Raw genomic sequence first — 17,928 nt, forward strand, 5'->3', positions numbered from 1 at the left:
ATGTGTCAGAGTGCCCCTACTCGCTTCGACTAGTTTTCAATTTCGTTACTCGCTCTTGTTCGTTGACACGCTCCTATAATGACAATTTGGTTTTGATGCATGACATAAACCTGTGTATACTAGAATTTTCGAATATTTTCATGCTCAGGAGTAGCTTAGAGAATCTCCAACGGATTATTTAAAAACCTTGTGTCGAATTTTAAAGATGTATCACGGTTAGTTATATTTATATATTATTTTATGATTTTTTAAAATTTTTATAACAAAAGAAAACTATTTTTTTCTCTTTCTTCTTTATCTCTTCTTATCTTCGTTCTTCTTCTTCTTTGAGTTTTTTTTGTTTTTCTTTGATGGGCAACAAGCCAACAATAGATGGCTTGATTTCTCAGCTTGGGTGTTGGTCTGCAGGAAAATGATTCGACTTTTAATATTGGTTTTATATGGCTTGATTTCTCTCATCAGTATTTGTTGATAGAGCAGTGGTTAATCTCTTTCTTTCATCATCAACAGATGCCCAGATTCTAAGAACAGATCTAGGTAGGAAGAAAGAGAGAAGAAAAGAAAGAAGGAGAAGAAGAGAAGGACTCGGCATTAAAAAATGAAAAGAAACAATTTGACAGAGTTGTGAGATCTATCAAATTTGACAGTGAGAATTGGAATGTCAAATCCACGTAGGATTTGACAGATCTGTTGGAGCATTTTCATCTTTCATTTGTTGTCGTTGAGTCTCCACCGTGTCATTTGACAGAACGGTTGGAGATGGTCTTAGAGGCCAACTAACACAGATCTCTAGCCTTATGACCTATAAGGTCAAAAATTTTAATAAATTTTTTTTTTTTATGAATAAAAGAAATTACAACGAGAGAGCTTCTATTCATACCTCCAGAATTGATATTTGGGCCTCTATATTTTTCTAAGTAATAATTTACTTTGTCAACTCATATCAAATTACCAATAAGGACACAATGAGGGAGATTCTTTTTTTTTACTCAACAATCATCTTAAATATAACAAAACTCCAGCAAAATTTAGGACAATTAAATTATTCCCGACTCATCTTCAGGACTACAAAAGAAAAAGAAGAAAAATCTCTCATATTCAGTTAGCAAATCGGTAATAACCTTGTGCTGCATCCTATTCTTTTTGTTCACCAGTATGTTAGCTTACATTTGCTCGTTGTTCTACACTAGGCTTATCTGATCTTTTGAATGCTTTACTTTCTAGTTGTCTTCCTCTGTATGTCGACAACACATATAGACCAGTTAATTTAATAGCCCAGGTGTTGATGGCTTGTTTTCAACTCTTATTATGATTTGCTACTCCAACCTCTAGTTTTGTAGTCCAAGTATTTGTTATTTTTATCTAGCTGGCATGATGTTCTGCTAATTGTTTACAATGATCTTTTGGTTGCAATGAAAATGCTACATTTTGGATAACAATGCTTGGTTGTGTCGTTTGATCAGAGGAAAGAAGGAATGTGGGTTTAATCCTGACAACCATCAGTTTCTTCCTGTTGTTTCTCCCGTGCATCATTAGTGAGTTTGTAAGTCTCAGCATTGGGCTTTCCTGAATCGTTTGACTGAGTACCTCCCAGTAGATAATTAATTGAAGAACTCAAAGATTGGAGTGGCCTTCATGGGTTTACCTTATTCATGATCTGGTATATACGGATCACTTTACAATATTTCATTAGAAAACCCTTGATTCTTTTTATCAAAGTTTATTTAGTTTCAGGAATAAATAGGTTTTTATTGATTTTATTAGACGAGGGGCATTATGGAAAAATGAGGGAGGTGTAGATAGAATATTGGTTACTTATAAAAGTAAGTTGGAGGTCTATTAAGCAGAGAGCTAGTCTATTAACACTATGCCAAAAACTGCATCAGACGACAGACAGAAACTGTTGTCTGATTTGGAGTGCCACCGTTGTAGAGCGAGCCGTTGTCTGTTGAAAATTCAGACAACGGTGGAACACAGTTGTCTGATAAACAAACAGGCAACGGGTATGTGTTATAACTGTTGTGTGATGGATCGACAGATGGCTCGGCAGATGCCATGCGCAGCTGCGCAGCAGTTGAAGCGCTGCCTTCAGACAACAGTGCTTGGTTTCAAACTGTTGTATGTTATGCATATCAGACAACATACTTTTATTTTTTCTGTTGTCTGATTGATCCTCAAACTTCAGTGCTTGGACTATATCTGTTGTATGATCAACATTTGGGACAACGGAATTCAATTGCCACTGTTGTCTGATTTAGTTTTTGGACAACAGAGTTCAATTGCAACTGTTGTGTGATTTAGTTTTTGGACAACAGAGTTAATTGCTTCTGTTGTATGATTAATGTTTAGGACAACTGACTTTAGTTGCTTCTGTTGTGTGAGTAGAAATTATAATACACTGATTTGTTAAGAACCGATGTGTGATATGAATCATGGCAATCAATTTCTGCCCCATTTTCGGCCATTCAGACAACGAGCAGTCGACATTATATATATTCTGTTGTGTGATCACCTGAATTAGATTGTGCATTCATTTCGGCTATTTACCAAATGGACAGTACTCCATCAAACACGAATATTGAAAACCATCAAATGAGTAATCTAACCAATACTTTAAACTTCAAAAGCAAAAGAGGTGCATTTCCAAATAAGAAAGCCAACATTTTAAACAAGAAAAGCATTCTAGTGCATGCCCATCTACTTGGGACATCAAAAAGCTGATACACATATATGTATTGTTCCAAAACATGCCACATGGTGCGTGACAATAATGTACCAGCAGAGAAGCACAAAAAAGATGCTTTCCTTATCAAAATTGTACCAGCAACAAGTGCACTACTTCAAGGCTCATGCACGTATGTGTTGACAACAAATTTTCCCCACTCATTTCGCACTTGATCAATATCTGCTTGGGTGTATTGGCTGCTGCCTCTCCTCTCCCACTGAAATCAGTTTATTATATCAAAAGAATTAGTAACCAAACTTATTGGTGAATAAGGCATGGACATAACAACAAAGTTCTGAAAAATTGAGTCTAGTTACTATATTTATAGCTATATATATGTCGATACCTTCATAGGAAACAATGACATGTCTTTATCCTCAATGATATCTCTCATGTATCGCATGATAAAGTATCCACACTCCTTGTTGCTAGGTTGGGGAGGAATGCCCTAAACACAATCAAATGACTCAAGAAGTGAAATCGGACAAAATGAAATATTGTTTTCTGAAATCAGAAGTAGTGAATCTTACAGCCAAATTTTTCCATTGGACTGAACTGCGGCCTTGCTTTTTCTTTTCAGCATTATACATACGCATAGCACTACACCAAAACAACAATATAATCAATACTTCTGCCATATAGGAAAGGAAACAACAAGTACTGTATTCAACAGATTTTATAAAATTGAGGCATGTGTGATCAATATATAAACCAGTGACTCACGTTTCCACGATAGACATCCAATCTCCTGTGGGTAAGCGTCTTTTTAGCGGGTCCATAAAATAGGCGGTTTGTTTGTCCGGATCAACAAGTGTTAAAGTCCAATGATCACTACATGCATGCAAAATGTCATATATCCTTAACACTAAATTTTGTTTCTGACACAAGTTACTTAATTATGAAAGTTTGCAAACCTTCGTGAACTTACCCCGAGTTAAATGGCAACATGAACATCTGTCCTGGTTTAGCAGTTGCAAGCCTTTCTTTGATGTGTTGGGCCCTGACAGTTCCATTCCCACACCCCACAGCACCAACAAGTGAAGGGTCAACAAATGCAACCATGTCAAGCATTTTATAAGCCTTCAATTGATCATAGAGGTACCTGATAACAAACATTTACACAATGCAAGTTTCAGCAACTGCATTTCTTATCAAGGCAACAAACATTTACACATAGTAAGTTTCAGCAACTGCATTTCTTATCAAGGCAACAAACATTTACACCAAGTCAGTAAGTTTCAGCAAGATGCATTTCTTATCAAGGCAACAAACATTTACACAAAGTAAGTTTCAGGAACTGCATTTCTTATCAAGTTAACAAACATTTACACCAAGTCAGTAAGTTTCAGCAACTGCTCCGATTATCAAGGCAACAAACATTTACACCAAGTCAGTAAGTTTCAGCAACTGCATTTCTTATCAAGGCATTGGGGAGAAAGAAAAAAAAAAAATATATATATATATATATATATAATAACAGTACTGCATATTTCCTACCTCTGGTACACTACAATGCATGTTCCAGTTAATTCCCTCATGCTTGCCAATCGCCGAACATCTTTTCCCAATATATAAGTCTTGCGAGAAAATCCAAACACTTCAGGCTCCATGTAGAAGCTGATTGTATTCCCATCTTTGAATGCATCTTCACCCCACAAACATAACATCTTTAATGAAGCTGGTAATGATGGTGCCAATTTAGCCAAGCCAAATTCAATCTCCGAGTCTTCTTCCCCTATCTCTTTCCTTTTCTTCTTCTTTTCAGCACTATCCTTGGGAGGTTTCTACAATAAGAAAATAAATGTGAGGTATATATCATAAATATATGCTACAAATCTAAAGTTATGTGAATTTCTATAAACAATTGAATGTTACCGAAGTATCTATAGATTGAATTAGACTGAGTTTTTACCTTGAGATGTGATTTTATGACTAGGTGTTTAGGCCATGCTATCCAACTCCCCATAGCCTGCTTCACTGTTTCAATTTCATCTTTCACAGGAAATGGCACTTTTGCTTTCTCCTCAAGCGCGGCATAGATAGAAACGCGCACATTGCCATTCCCTAGTGGAGTGCCATGAACAAGTTGGGAAGGATCCTCGCACTCCATAACAGTGGCACAAGCAACAATATGTTCAACAGAACCTATTGCCAACTTGCATTCAACCTCAGCTACCTTTGACTAAAATGTAGACAAAAAAAAACAAGATTTATAGCTGGAAAGTAACAATAACTTGCAAGCTTGAGACAGTTTCAAAAAATTGGAAACATGAATAATAGTTATTCACCACCAACTATTGTTTCTTCGATTTGCAGCAAAACTTTCCAGATTTCAAGTAGACATTCAAAGATACTATTTTCCAGAGTTTCATGCTATTCGCAATGAAATTCTTTAACTGTGCAGTAACTTAAAAATAGCATAATGGACTCACTTCAACTCTGTTTTTCTCCAAACCAAGTTCAAAATGATCATTGAAGATTCGCCTTTAAGCTACCAAAAACTGAGAGTAAAACAAGTACAGTTTTTTTGAAAAATCATGAAATGACCGACTGGTTTAGTTTTGATAATTAAACTTTGATCTTTTCCAGTTCATTATTGGCGTTAAGTAAGACCAAATTACCTTTGATGTGGGTGGACACATCGTCAAATCCACGTATTCTACCCCCTCCTCATTCTCCGGCTCCTTGGTCAGATTGACATTTTCTTCAACAGCCTCAGTGACATCCTCACGATTGACAACTGCTTTCTCAACCAACTTGGGAAACTCATTACCTCTGTTGGAGCAAGGACGTTTATCCAACCTACCTTCCTTAGCGATCTTTGTCCGTTTCCTTTTATGTATGAGGGTGTTGTTTTCCATTGCTTCAAAAATGCTCCGAATTTTAGTTCCATCCACAATGTTTGCTACTTCTTCCAACGGAGCTTTATCCGATTCTTGAGCAATCTCATCTACTGTCCTTGAGCAACTTCCTTGGCCAGATGCATGTGGCTGAATAGTTGCACCTTCTTTTCCATTTACCTTTGCTTCAAGTGCAGCAAACTTGGCCTCCCACATAGCCCGCTCATCTGCAAGTATTTTTTCTTTCGCTTCCTCAATTATCCTCTCCCTTGCCTCCTCTACTATCTTCTCTCTCTCCTCTAACAATATTTTCTGCACACTAACTCTGACAGTAGCTTCTATGCTCTCCTTTCTACGTTTAGGGAGGTGGAAGTAAGTAGAGGGAGTGACAAACCTCCTATTCCACGCACTCTTCCCCCATGCTCTGGAGTCCCCAAAGCCAATGTCAAGACATCATTTGTCCCTTCAGCATTTAGTTCTCCACTAGCAACCTTTCTCTTCAAGTTTGCCTGAAAGTTTAGAGTAGGAAATATCATTACATATCATGTTCAGAAACCTTATACACCTAGTCATAGGCTTTCTATATTGGACTTACTATCTTTTCAGCAGTCCTTTTTGACTCCTCATCCTTGAAACTGCCATCCTTTGTTTGCCGTCCTTTTATCCACAAAGTGGCCCTATCAACTTCTTCGTCACTCATTCCGGTAGCCTACAAAGTGAAATAGTTAATGCATGCATTACACATGGTGTAAACTCCATACTAGTAAGGTAGAAAACAGTTTCACTAACCAACTCATCCTCCAACCCTGCATATCCCTTACGGGACATTCTATGAGGATACTTATTCAAGCTGCGCCTCTCTTGTTGCTCACGACGCTTTTCCTGCAAAATAAGGATACTTAGTTAAATGAGAAGTCTATATATACATAACTGCATTTGATATTTGTACAAGTAAATGATTTTAATAGAAGTGCATTTATACCAAGAATGAGGCCTTCGTCCGCATTTTCACAAATTCTGTCCAATGGTCAGCAAGGATGAAAGGATAATCATCCGGAGGATATCGCAAGGCTTCATGGTCATCCAAATAGGGGATAATGTACTTGGAAGTAAGTAGAGACTTGAATTGCCTCCACTTCGTTGCAGCAGATTCCAAGACCAATTTTTTAGCTTCAGGACCAATCAAAATGGAACCTGTGCGTGTTTCGTTGCTAAATATCAGTTCAAGGTTAAGAAAATAGCGAAAAATTGAAACAATATAATGAACACTATTATACCAAACTAACTAACTGCACCTTTAATTCTTAATAAAACTGAGACTGATTTGCATACCTGAACACGTTGCCAGATTTTGTTCTTCTCTTCATCAGTTGCCGCTTTCCAGTTTTCCCTTATTATCGGTACTTTCCTTCTTGCCAATACACCAATGTAGCTTTGCATTTGCTTAGCCACCTTCCCACAAGGGGTCCCTTTTCGGTTAAATAAAACAACCTTCTTCTGAATACGATTCTTGCGGCTTGTAATGCGTGACATAGTCACCGCATGCCGCTTCAGCAACTTTAGGCCCCCGGTTGGTTCAACTTCTTTCTTTTTGGACTTTCCCTTATTTGAGTGAGATCCATCAGAAAATGAAGATGTTGTTGGTGACTTCAAAGACTTGGTCTTCTTATGCTTCGCACGTTTTTCCTTCGACTTTGTCTTCTTCGATACACTAGCAGATGGTGATCCCGCCATTATCTACACAAATGTTAGCCCCATTAGTACAGCAAAACAGAAAAATCATAGTCATTTCCAAAACAAACACTTAACACATAGTAGTACATAAATCTGCAAGTGTTTAAAATAACACACTTTAACACATATTACTACACATAATTAGTGCAGAAAATAAGAGTAATTAAAATAACAAACACTTAACACAAATTGAAGCAGAAAGTAAGAGTAATTAAAATAACATAAACTTTAACTTGGTACATTAAACTTAACAGAAAATAACCAACGTTGACCACACATTTAGTTAGCCAAATATCCTTTACACATGTCAATTATAAATTACATGAATACTACTATGTGAACTACTCTCCCTCAACTACTATATCCTCATCCCCTGCACGCCTATAACCCATTGGCTCCTCATCCGGATAGTTATCAAGTGACTGAATAGTAGGCATCGTAGTTGCGATGGGGGGTGAGAAAGAATGGTGTCCCCAACATCATCATACTCAACAGATTCATGGTAGTCTCTTTTTGGGACTCTTACCACAACATGCCACCTACGATCTACAGGGTCTTCAACATAAAATATTTGCTCCACACTTTTTCCTAAAACAAAACTATCGTTTAGATAACCTTTCCTATTCAGATTAACCAAAGTGAACCCAAGATCATCTACTCTAACACCCTTTTGATTCTCTACCCAATCACACTTAAAAATAGGAACCCTAAACTGACCATAGTCAAGTTCCCATATTTCAACAATCACCCCATAGAAGCTCATGTCTTCAGTAATAAGGTTTTTGTCCCTAGCAGTAGCTACTTGAGGTGTTTTGGCAACCAAATAAACCCCACTGCTTTGTGTCGACCGAAGATCATCGCGAAACTTAGTGTTATATTGCACCCCCCTATTTGGTAACCACTAAACTTCGGGACTTCATTGCTTGGTTCATCTGCTAGCCACCTCACAATCTCTGGGATGTCACAACCTGGTTCTGCAAGCTGTGATTCAACCTACAAAATAAAATATAGCAGTCAACATTTCTGTGCTCAAATCATCCAAAACATTTCTAGCTACAATTATATACAAGAAATGGAGAATACTTACCCTCTCCTTCACCCACTGGCCAAAAGTCTTGTTTTGTTTGTCCAGCAGCCATTTTTTATTCTTTTTGTACTTGGGAAACTCCCTCTTCAAATGCTCCATGTGTTCCCTACAAGAATATTTGTAAAGTGTTAAGTGTATAAGCATTAGAACAACAAAATAAACAAAACTGTAAAAACAGAATTTAATGATTGACTTACAAAAAGTAGCTTCTAAATTCATCAGTGTTTTGAAGCACGCATAGATGAGCTTGCTGAAATTCTTTGCCATAAACTGACTCAACAGTTGCACCGGAGGTAGGCTTGTCAACTATGTATTTTTCTTTTGGGATGCCAACAGTCTTGTCATCAAGGAGAAGTTCAGCTAAGAACTCAATCGCCTCTTCAGCTATATAACACTCAGCAATGCACCCTTCCGGATGCCTTTTATTTCTAACATACCCTTTGCACACCTTCATATACCTTTCGAAAGGGTACATCCATCGAAAACAAATCGGTCCACATAGTTCAACTTCTCTAACCAAGTGGACTGTTAAATGAACCATTATGTCGAAGAAAGATGGCGGAAAATACTTCTCAAGCTCACACAAAGTTTCGACCAGATTACTTTGTATTTTTGGAAGCCTTGAAGCATCTATAGTCTTGCTGCAAATTTCATTAAAAAAAGGCAAAGCCTGATTACTGCAACTCTGACCGGTTTTTCCAACACCCCTCGGATAGCAATTGGGAGTAGCTGTTGCATTAAGGCATGACAATCATGGGACTTAAGTCCGGTCAGCCTCAAATCATCCATTGAAACAAGGCTCGAAATGTTTGAACAATAGTTTTCAGGAACCTTCATGCCATGAAATGATCCACACATACATTTTTTCTCATCTACTGTTAGGTTCCAGCTTGCCAATGGCAAGCGCTTCTTTTTCGGACCATCTAGATTTGGGTGCAGCTGTTGCCTTATACCCATTTCCGCCAAATCCAAACGAGTTTTCAGTCCGTCCTTGGTTTTTCCGGGAATGTTCAACAACGTCCCTATTAGACTATCACACACATTTTTTTCAATGTGCATGACATCAAGGCAGTGCCTAACAGGGAGATACTTCCAATATTCAAGCTCAAAGAATATCGACTTCTTCTTCCAACATGGCCTGGTTTCATCCTCAGCACCCCTATAAGTAGGAGGAGGTTTTTTTTTCCAAACGGCCACTGTGGAACTTCCTCCTCCAACCTCCTCAACAATTCTTCTCCACTCAATGGCACTGGAGCTGTTGCATGTTCTGGCTGGTTATTGAAAGCAGCCCTTAGCTTTCGATAAGGATGGTGTCTTCCTAAAAACCGCCGATGAATGGTGTAGGCCATCTTTCCTCCATGAACTAGCCTTGTAGGTTCTGTTTTATCAAGGCAAATAGGACATGCATTATAGCCTTTCACTATACTTCCTGAAAGGTTACCATAAGCTGGAAAATCATTGATTGTCCAGAACAGTAAAGCCCTAAGGGTAAAATTTTCATTCTTAATGGCATCGTAAACTCCATTCACCCCTTCCCATAACAGCTTCAAGTCATCTATTAACGGTTCAAGGTAAACATCAATGTCGTTTCCCGGTTGTTTAGGGCCTGATATCAATAAGGTCAGCATCATGTGTTTCCTCTTCATTACCAACCATGGAGGCAGATTATAGGTTACCAAAATAACGGGCCAACAACTATACTTGCTACTTAAGGAACTATGGGGATTGAACCCATCTGATGACAATGCAAGCCGTAGGTTTCTTGGCTCACTACCAAAATCTGGCCATTTATCATCTACCAACTTCCAAGACGTAGAATCTGCAGGATGCCGAATTAAGCCATCCTTGTTTCTATTGGTGGCATGCCAAGTTAAACTCTTCGATGTTTCAATTGATTGAAACATTCTTTTGAACCTAGGAATCGGTGGAAAGTACCACAACACTTTTGCAGGTACTCCCTCCCTTTCTTTTTTGTTTTTGCAGACTTCCCACCTAGAAATACCACATGTAGGACAACACATTTCATCAGCATACTGTTTTCTATATAGAATACAGTCATTCGGGCAAGCGTGTATTTTGGTGTAATTCATTCCCAATGCACTCAAAGTCTTCTTTGCCTCGTACACAGAGGCAGGTATCTCGTTTCCTATGGGCAGAAATTCAGCAAAGGCAATCAACCAGTCAGAGTATGCTGCATCACTCATACCATGCTTCGCTTTCAAGTTGTAAAGCCTAACCAACACATTCATCTTTGTGTGCCTATTGCAACCCGGGTATAAGGGTTTGTTGGCATCTTCTACAAACTGCCTGAATTCATTACACTCAGTTGAAAGCTCATCATTCTCATTGCCTTCCAACTCCACATCACTATCTAATTGTACTTCATAATCTGCCCTTGCATTACCCTCCACAGATTCAGATTCAACACCCTCTGTCTCTGCGCTATCAATATCACTATCTGATTCTGACTCTACCACAACCTCCCCATGTTCTGTCCATTTATCATAACCTACGTCTATCCCATTCATAAACAAGTGATCCTTTATCACTTGTGCAGAAAAGTCTTTCACATTTCCACATTTTGTGCAAGGACAACAAATGCGATTAGGGTCTCTAGCATTATCAACAGCAAACTGACAAAACTCCTTCACTCCTAGCTTATATTCATAAGACCTCCTATCAGCATGCATCCATGACCTATCCATCTACATTACACGAAACTAATTTATAACACAAACCAGGCCTACATTTACCAAACCATTTAAAAAGACAGCAATTTGCATATATATATACTCCGATATCAAGTGACTAAGCAAAGCATCTATATAAACCAATTTACATGTCAGAGAAGTAAAAACAAAATTGTTCGACCAAAAATTCATTCAAAAAGTACCTTAACAGTGCTCAGAAATATAAAGGTACTCAACATCAAATTAGTTCAGTCAATACATGATATAAACAACAATTAGCATAAATATATGGATATTACGAAATGCATCTCTTTTAATAAACTTCTAGTAGCCTACCTGTCTTATACATTCAAAATGCATTAATTAATCATGGTAAATGCAGATCAATGCATAACCATAAGACACCAAGTCAAACCATACCAAAATGTTTGGACAACATTTTCCCAACTAATAAACATGCTCCACACTTAGTTTGATGTAATATTTTATTGTTTTCTACAAAAACTTACTGCCCACACAGAGATAAAACAGCCTATTTCAATAAACAAACAACATAGATGCAGATCAATGCATCATGGTAAATGCAGATCAATGCATAACCATAAGACACCAAGTCAAACCATACCAAAATGTTTGGACAACATTTTCCCAACTAATAAACATGCTCCACACTTAGTTTGATGTAATATTTTATTGTTTTCTACAAAAGCTTACTGCCCACACAGAGATAAAGCAGCCTATTTCAATAAACAAACAACATAGATCAATAATTCACAACCATTTTTTATGAATCATATAAAGAATACAAAGAATCATTTTACAGAAAACCTTACCAGTTAAGCTCCCAGCAATACTCTTGCTTAACTCTAGCTAGCTTCAATCTCCCAACTCTAATGGATAAAACCCTATACAACAAAAGCAGTGGTTAAAAGCAAAACCAAAACATGGAGCCGAGAATTTAAGGCGGACCTTCAAAATTAAATACTCTTGTTTTGTATAAACCAAAAGCATATCCAGACTAAATTAATAGAGAACTGAAATCCCTACATCAATACTTCACCAAAACTCAATGCCTTATCAAAGTTATTCACATTGTCAAAAGTGGGAAAAAAACTCAACATATAAGCCACCCTCATTGACCAGTTCACATTACTATGTACTTCAATTAGGTATCTTGATTACAACAACAGAACATAAGGCGGTTTATTTATACTTTTAACTTCATTACTATATGTTAAAAAAAAAACAGGAAAACTAGTTTCACTCTCATAAGTCTACCTCTAAAAAGTTCAGTTCTTTTGCTCTCAAACAGTGTAGTATACATTACAAAACGAACTGCAATTTGAGCTCATAATATGAATAATCCTTGAGCCAAAAAAACACACCTGAAGTTTAACAAAATGGGAATGGTATCCTACAGCATTGACATTCCATTTTCTTTCAACATCCACATTTAGAATCAGAAGCAAATTTCGACCCAGATTTGTTGTTCTTAGAACTTCGATTCCTCCCTGCAATTCGAAAACCAAAACCAACTTCAGAACAACAAAAAAATGTAAACTTGTTTCATTCAATGCACACACATACATAGGTTTCTACTCAAGAAGATTTACTAAGTACCTACAGACAACAAGAATATCTAAATTACAATCAGGTTGTTCATACAAAACATAATAAAGAAAATTTCACCAACAATTCAATAAACAACTACTAACCACAAAGTCCACAAACCAATTAACAAAACGATCAAATAAGTATAATCTACCAAGAATTAACAGACTAAAAGAATGGTCTTTCACCAAACAAAGATGGCACCCACTTTTGGACAACTAACATTTACATTTGAAAATATACCCATCTCTTTAACACCTGACAGAAATCGGAGGACTTGACAATCATCTAACAAGGTAAAGTTAGAACAACCAAAGAGAAGAATATGAACGATTGCACATGCAGTACCAATTAAGGAAGTCGCACTCACCCCAAATTCCTAAACGGAACAAAAATAGAATTCAAACACATGCAGCTCAATTATTTTTTCCCAATTCCAAACTTTACCTTGACAAACAGACCACCTCGGGCAGAGGATATCGACGATGATCTTCTTCCGCTACTGTTCCAAGTAACCCAGCTCGTTGTTCTTGTTCTTGTTCTTGTTATTGTTGAGTCTTCGTCTTCCTCCTCATCTTCTTCATCCAGATTTAACTCCCCCCTCCCTCCTTTTCCTCCTCCTCCAAATCCCCAAATTGAAACCCTAATCCCGTGTTTTCAGAAGATGGTGTTCTAAGAAGATGGGTTATGGGAAGAAGATGGGTTTGGAGATGAAGATGGGTTCGATCCGTAAAGAGAAGAACACGGCGGGGTTTTGCTTTGAGATATGAGTTTTCAGGTTTTTGTCGAAGACTAGCTACACCAGTGTTGAAAACGGCCAAGTACATTTAAGTTTCGCTGTTTTGTCGAAGATGGGAGACAATATGAATGCCCTAGCTATTAATTCTTGTCAGTGTGGTAGCTAGACATGCGTTTAAGTTTAGTTTTTTATTTGTATAACCAATTCAGACAACACAGAAATTCATTTTGGTTGTCTAATAATATACAATGAAACTTCAGCATAGAGATCCATGATTAGCAAATCTCCCGCCCAGACAAATCACAAACTCATTTTTCCCTCCAAGGATTACCATCGCACATTCACACAACAAAAATAAGTCATTCCGTTGTAGGAGCTTACTATCGTGTAACAGCATTTCACTCAAATATTGGTCTTTTTGCGATACTCACTCACATTTTGGGGTACATGTGATTTTCTTCCTAACTTGCACAACGGAAACAAAAAAATGCGTTGTATGTTATTTTGCAACTTACTCTCATACAACATATACAACAATACTGTTGTGCAAGGTGAGTCAAAATTTCGACCCAAATTTGAGCAAGGTGAGCGGGAATTTTTTTTTTCATTCAGACAACAGACAAATCCTTAAAACTGTTGTACAATAATCTTGGACCCAAAAAATTTATGAACAACCCCTTATACAACGCCAATCTCATTAAACCTGTTGTGTGATGCAGTTTCAATGATCACACAACGGAAATTTTTTTTTCGTTGTCTAAAAAGTGTAGTGTGATGCATTTTTTGGCATAGTGTAAGCAGAGATGTCTAAATAACAATTTTAGAGGTATGAATAGAAGCTCCCTTACAACAATAAAGAAAAACCTCTAAACAAAATCCATTCTCAACTGATCCAGATAGACCAAAAGATATATAAAACTTTACTAAGTAATTCAACACCATGCTTATGCTTACCAATGAATTGTAACCAAGAGATAATACTTCCATTCCAACTAGTTGGGTCTAGGTTTGCAAAATGAACCCAGACTTGTTTAGCATAATGACATAGTCAAAATAAATGGTCTATAGATTCAGGTTCTTTATTACATAGAGGACAATTTAGAAGAATATTATGATTAAAGGGAGCCAGCTTGTCTCTAGTCTTCAATCTATTTCTAAGAAGCAACCAAGAAAAAATCTTAATTTTAGGAGGAATTTAATAAATTACATTGATATTACATATGTTTGATGAAAATTTTGAATATTAACTGAATACCATGTAAAAACTAATTTCAAATTTTTTTCGAACACCACTCACATATCAATAAGGTTAAATACTTAGATTAGAAAATTTTCAATATTTTGAAAATTTTGAACCGGTTCAAACGACCGCGTTATAGACCAGTATCTCACATAGAAACCCTAAAAACCCCCTCCAAAAGCTAACCATTTCTTTGCAGTAGTATACTAGAAGAGTGACTGAGCCAATTGTTAGTTATAGATGGCGGATTACTTGCCGAAAGACTTGATAGTTAGAATCATAGCTAGGTTGCCAATCAAATCCCTAATCCGCTTTCACTAGCGTTTTAAAACACTGGTGTTTCATCATACTTTGAAAGTTCTCTATTGTACTCAAGTAAGGCATTTCTGCCTCTAGCACATCTTTGTCTTCATCTTTTCGATGAAAATGACCCTTTTTAGGATTAAGACTACGGACAATCGTGGGTGTGCTTGAAGGCTTGACCTTGTCAAAACGCTTAAGCCTCCATCAACATGGTGCTCAATTTCCAAACTGAGATAAAATTGTGTTCTCCCAATATCCTTCATCTAAAACTCAGATTTCTACTGTTCAGCGGTTTCGGTTAACTCTTTAAGGGCTTCCAATGAAGATCATGTTACCAACATGAATTGCAATAGAATCCTGAACTTGTTATGAAAATGCGCGGGCATATCCCTTTCCAATCAAGTAGTCACTTTAGTGAGCGTTCAGACTCTTTGCAAAAGCACTCCGTGGTCTAGAGCCACTTGATTTGGGTAAATGAAGTTCACTATGAACCTTCATGTATATTGGTATCTAGGTCCCCATAGAGATACATAGTGACCACATTCATAAGCTGCATGTTTAGTTATTCGGAAACTACCAAATTGACAAGATAGTGGAGTGCAGTGACATCCATTATGAGAGAATGTCTCATCGTAATCGATTCCAAGGCGTTATGTGAGAAGCCTTGTGCTATAAGGCGAGATTACCATCTCTTTTTCTCATCACGCTTTCTAACGAAGACCTATTAATCAATCGGTTTTATGTTAGGAGGTGTTGGCATAACTTGCTCGAAAAACCTTCCTATTCGTTAGAGAATCAAACTCTGTCAACAGTACTCTGTAACCATCGCCTCATAATATTCCAGTAGGCAGTACCCACTGATGCATTATCTAGTCAGTAGTACCCTCTAGATAACATGAGATGATTAATCGACAGTACCTTCTAGCCATTGTCTCCTCGTATTTCGGTCGACAATACCTCTGATGCGTCATCTGGTCGGTAATACCCTCCAGATGACTAGTGGGCACTACCATCTAGTCATCGCCTTTTTTTATCATGTGATGATTTTAAATGATTTTTGAGATGCTCGTATCAGTTTGCAGTTTAAAATAATTTTCTTGAACTCGTATTGCATGCTTGGTTTTTATAAGAAATTAAAGTTGGGAAATCATTAAATTTCCTTGTTTGCTTTTCTCGTGATTCTTTATTTTCATTCACTTACTCTAATAGTTTTTCTAAATGCTTTCCCTTGGACTTTTTGATTTTTCGTGTCTAGTTTGCAGATTAGTTGAGATCGAGCATGTGTAAGAGTTGAGGCATAGTGTCCACCACTTCCATTCATGTTGTAGGTTACATGTTTAACCTACTTGTACCCTATTCAGTTCATTGTCTAAATTGCTTTGATTGTCAACTTTCAGTGTATTAACAATAATAATTTGAGACTTGAGATCTGAATTTATGTAAAGTCCCGACCAGAATTTACTGATTTACTAATCATTAGGACGATAAACGACATTTACTTTCACTTTTATTGTCATTTTAGCATTTTTAGTGGCCCTAAAAGTTGACTTTTTGTTCGGGTCAAAATTTGAGAAAATGTTCTTCATGGAAGTTGTAGAGGACGTTAAACCGAGCGCGTGAATATGTGGTACATAAAAATCGGAGTTCGTATGCGAAAGTTATAAGCGAAATACTAAAGTTACTGTTCATGTGGTAAGTTTCTATAAATAGCCAAGTTACTGTGGTAAGTTTCCATTTTTGGAAACCTACCGGGCTTTCTCTCTCCTCTCCCCCGATCCTTTCTCCTCTTCGGCCGATTGCTTCTTCCTCCGATTTCTTCCTCCTCCGGCCACCCCACGATGGAATCCGGACATCAGTTGGCTCGCCTCTTCACCCTGGTCACGTCTGTGGTGGTGTTTTGCAGCGATTTGGCCAGAAGAACTCGATTTTGAGCTGTGAAGGTTACTGTAGCAGTTTGGAGTTTTCATCGATTTCCGGCGATTCCGGCCGTCTCCGGCCACCAAACCGGCGTCGACGGTTCGGTTTTTGTCAATGATCATTTCCCCTAAGGTCTTTCATTTCAATTTGCAGTGTGGAGGTCGAATTAACGATTTGCAATTTCTAGGGTTCTTGGTTTTTCTGGAAAAATTTCATCGGCCAAATTGGAGCCCTTCAATGTAAAATTGGAACTTGTTGTAGTTGTGAAAAATGTTGGGTCTGTTGTGTAGGTGGTGCTGCCAAAATTTGGTGGCCATCGGAGGTGGTGGCCGCCGGCGCGTGGGGCCTACGCGCTGCCACTGTTGGTGGCGCTTGGAGGTGTGTAGGGCAGTGTTTTAATTCCAGTTTTTAGCCCAATAAATTGTATAAATGTTGTAGTGCTTGTATGTGAAGTTTGGTGAATTTTGGAGGAGTTTGGAATTATTTGTGAATTTTCGAAGTTTGAAGTTTGTGATTGAGTTGTTGGAAATCCAGCCGTCGGATATCCCTCGTTTTCGTTGTGGAATATGTTAATTGAGGAATTGGTGTTGTGGGAGAGATTTGGGTTGAATTTGAGAAGTAATGGATATAGGGATTTTCAGGTTTCGTTTAGGTTTGTAATTATTTTATCGGATTGCCGTTTACGGAAATATAATTGTGTACAGGGCAATGCCGCGAGCTACGGTTAAATGAAGGAACTCGTTTGCGTGGTCGCCCAATAGTACTGTGAGTGGACTTTTGTTTTAAATAATGATGCATGCGTTTATTTTCTTGAATTAATGCTTTATTTAATTAACATATTACTTTCCGAGCATATGAATTGATTTTGGAATTTGATTTCGATTTATCTCGTGAATTTGCTTTCAATATTGATTTTCATGAAGTATTTATGATTTATACCGGTTGTGAATTTCATATATTAATTTGTTATGCTTGGATTCGAATTTATAATTGATGTTGAATTTCGAAGAATTATTTTTCCGAGGTGATTTCCGGAATTAAT

General features: G+C 37.5%; 2 protein-coding genes and 1 long non-coding RNA gene across 3 annotated transcripts; all 3 read right to left on the minus strand.

The window, feature by feature from the left end:
• Positions 1-2,507: 2,507 nt before the first annotated feature.
• LOC112186105 lies at positions 2,508-8,062 on the minus strand. Its single transcript, XM_024324467.2, has 14 exons — positions 7,826-8,062; positions 6,898-7,302; positions 6,548-6,700; positions 6,355-6,447; positions 6,161-6,274; positions 6,018-6,074; positions 5,347-5,976; positions 4,638-4,907; positions 4,223-4,509; positions 3,654-3,827; positions 3,449-3,556; positions 3,256-3,325; positions 3,072-3,173; positions 2,508-2,942 (listed from the first exon to the last, which is right to left on the minus strand). Exons 1-14 carry the CDS (start codon positions 8,060-8,062, stop codon positions 2,841-2,843), a joined length of 2,802 nt encoding a protein of 933 aa, XP_024180235.2. The 3' UTR covers positions 2,508-2,840.
• Positions 8,063-9,016: 954 nt separating this feature from the next.
• On the minus strand, positions 9,017-10,885 carry LOC112200110. Its single transcript, XM_040518827.1, has 3 exons — positions 10,867-10,885; positions 9,578-10,823; positions 9,017-9,461 (listed from the first exon to the last, which is right to left on the minus strand). The coding sequence occupies exons 1-3, from the start codon at positions 10,883-10,885 to the stop codon at positions 9,017-9,019; spliced, it is 1,710 nt and encodes a 569-aa protein (XP_040374761.1).
• A 13-nt stretch (positions 10,886-10,898) lies between these two features.
• LOC121050058 lies at positions 10,899-13,269 on the minus strand. The gene is made up of 4 exons (XR_005801665.1): positions 13,135-13,269; positions 12,462-12,587; positions 11,910-11,981; positions 10,899-11,091 (listed from the first exon to the last, which is right to left on the minus strand). It is a non-coding gene; the product is annotated as an uncharacterized LOC121050058 (long non-coding RNA).
• Between the last annotated feature and the right edge of the window lie 4,659 nt (positions 13,270-17,928).

The sequence above is a fragment of the Rosa chinensis genome, chromosome 1, assembly GCF_002994745.2.
Source record: "Rosa chinensis cultivar Old Blush chromosome 1, RchiOBHm-V2, whole genome shotgun sequence".
Lineage (NCBI taxonomy): Eukaryota > Viridiplantae > Streptophyta > Magnoliopsida > Rosales > Rosaceae > Rosa > Rosa chinensis.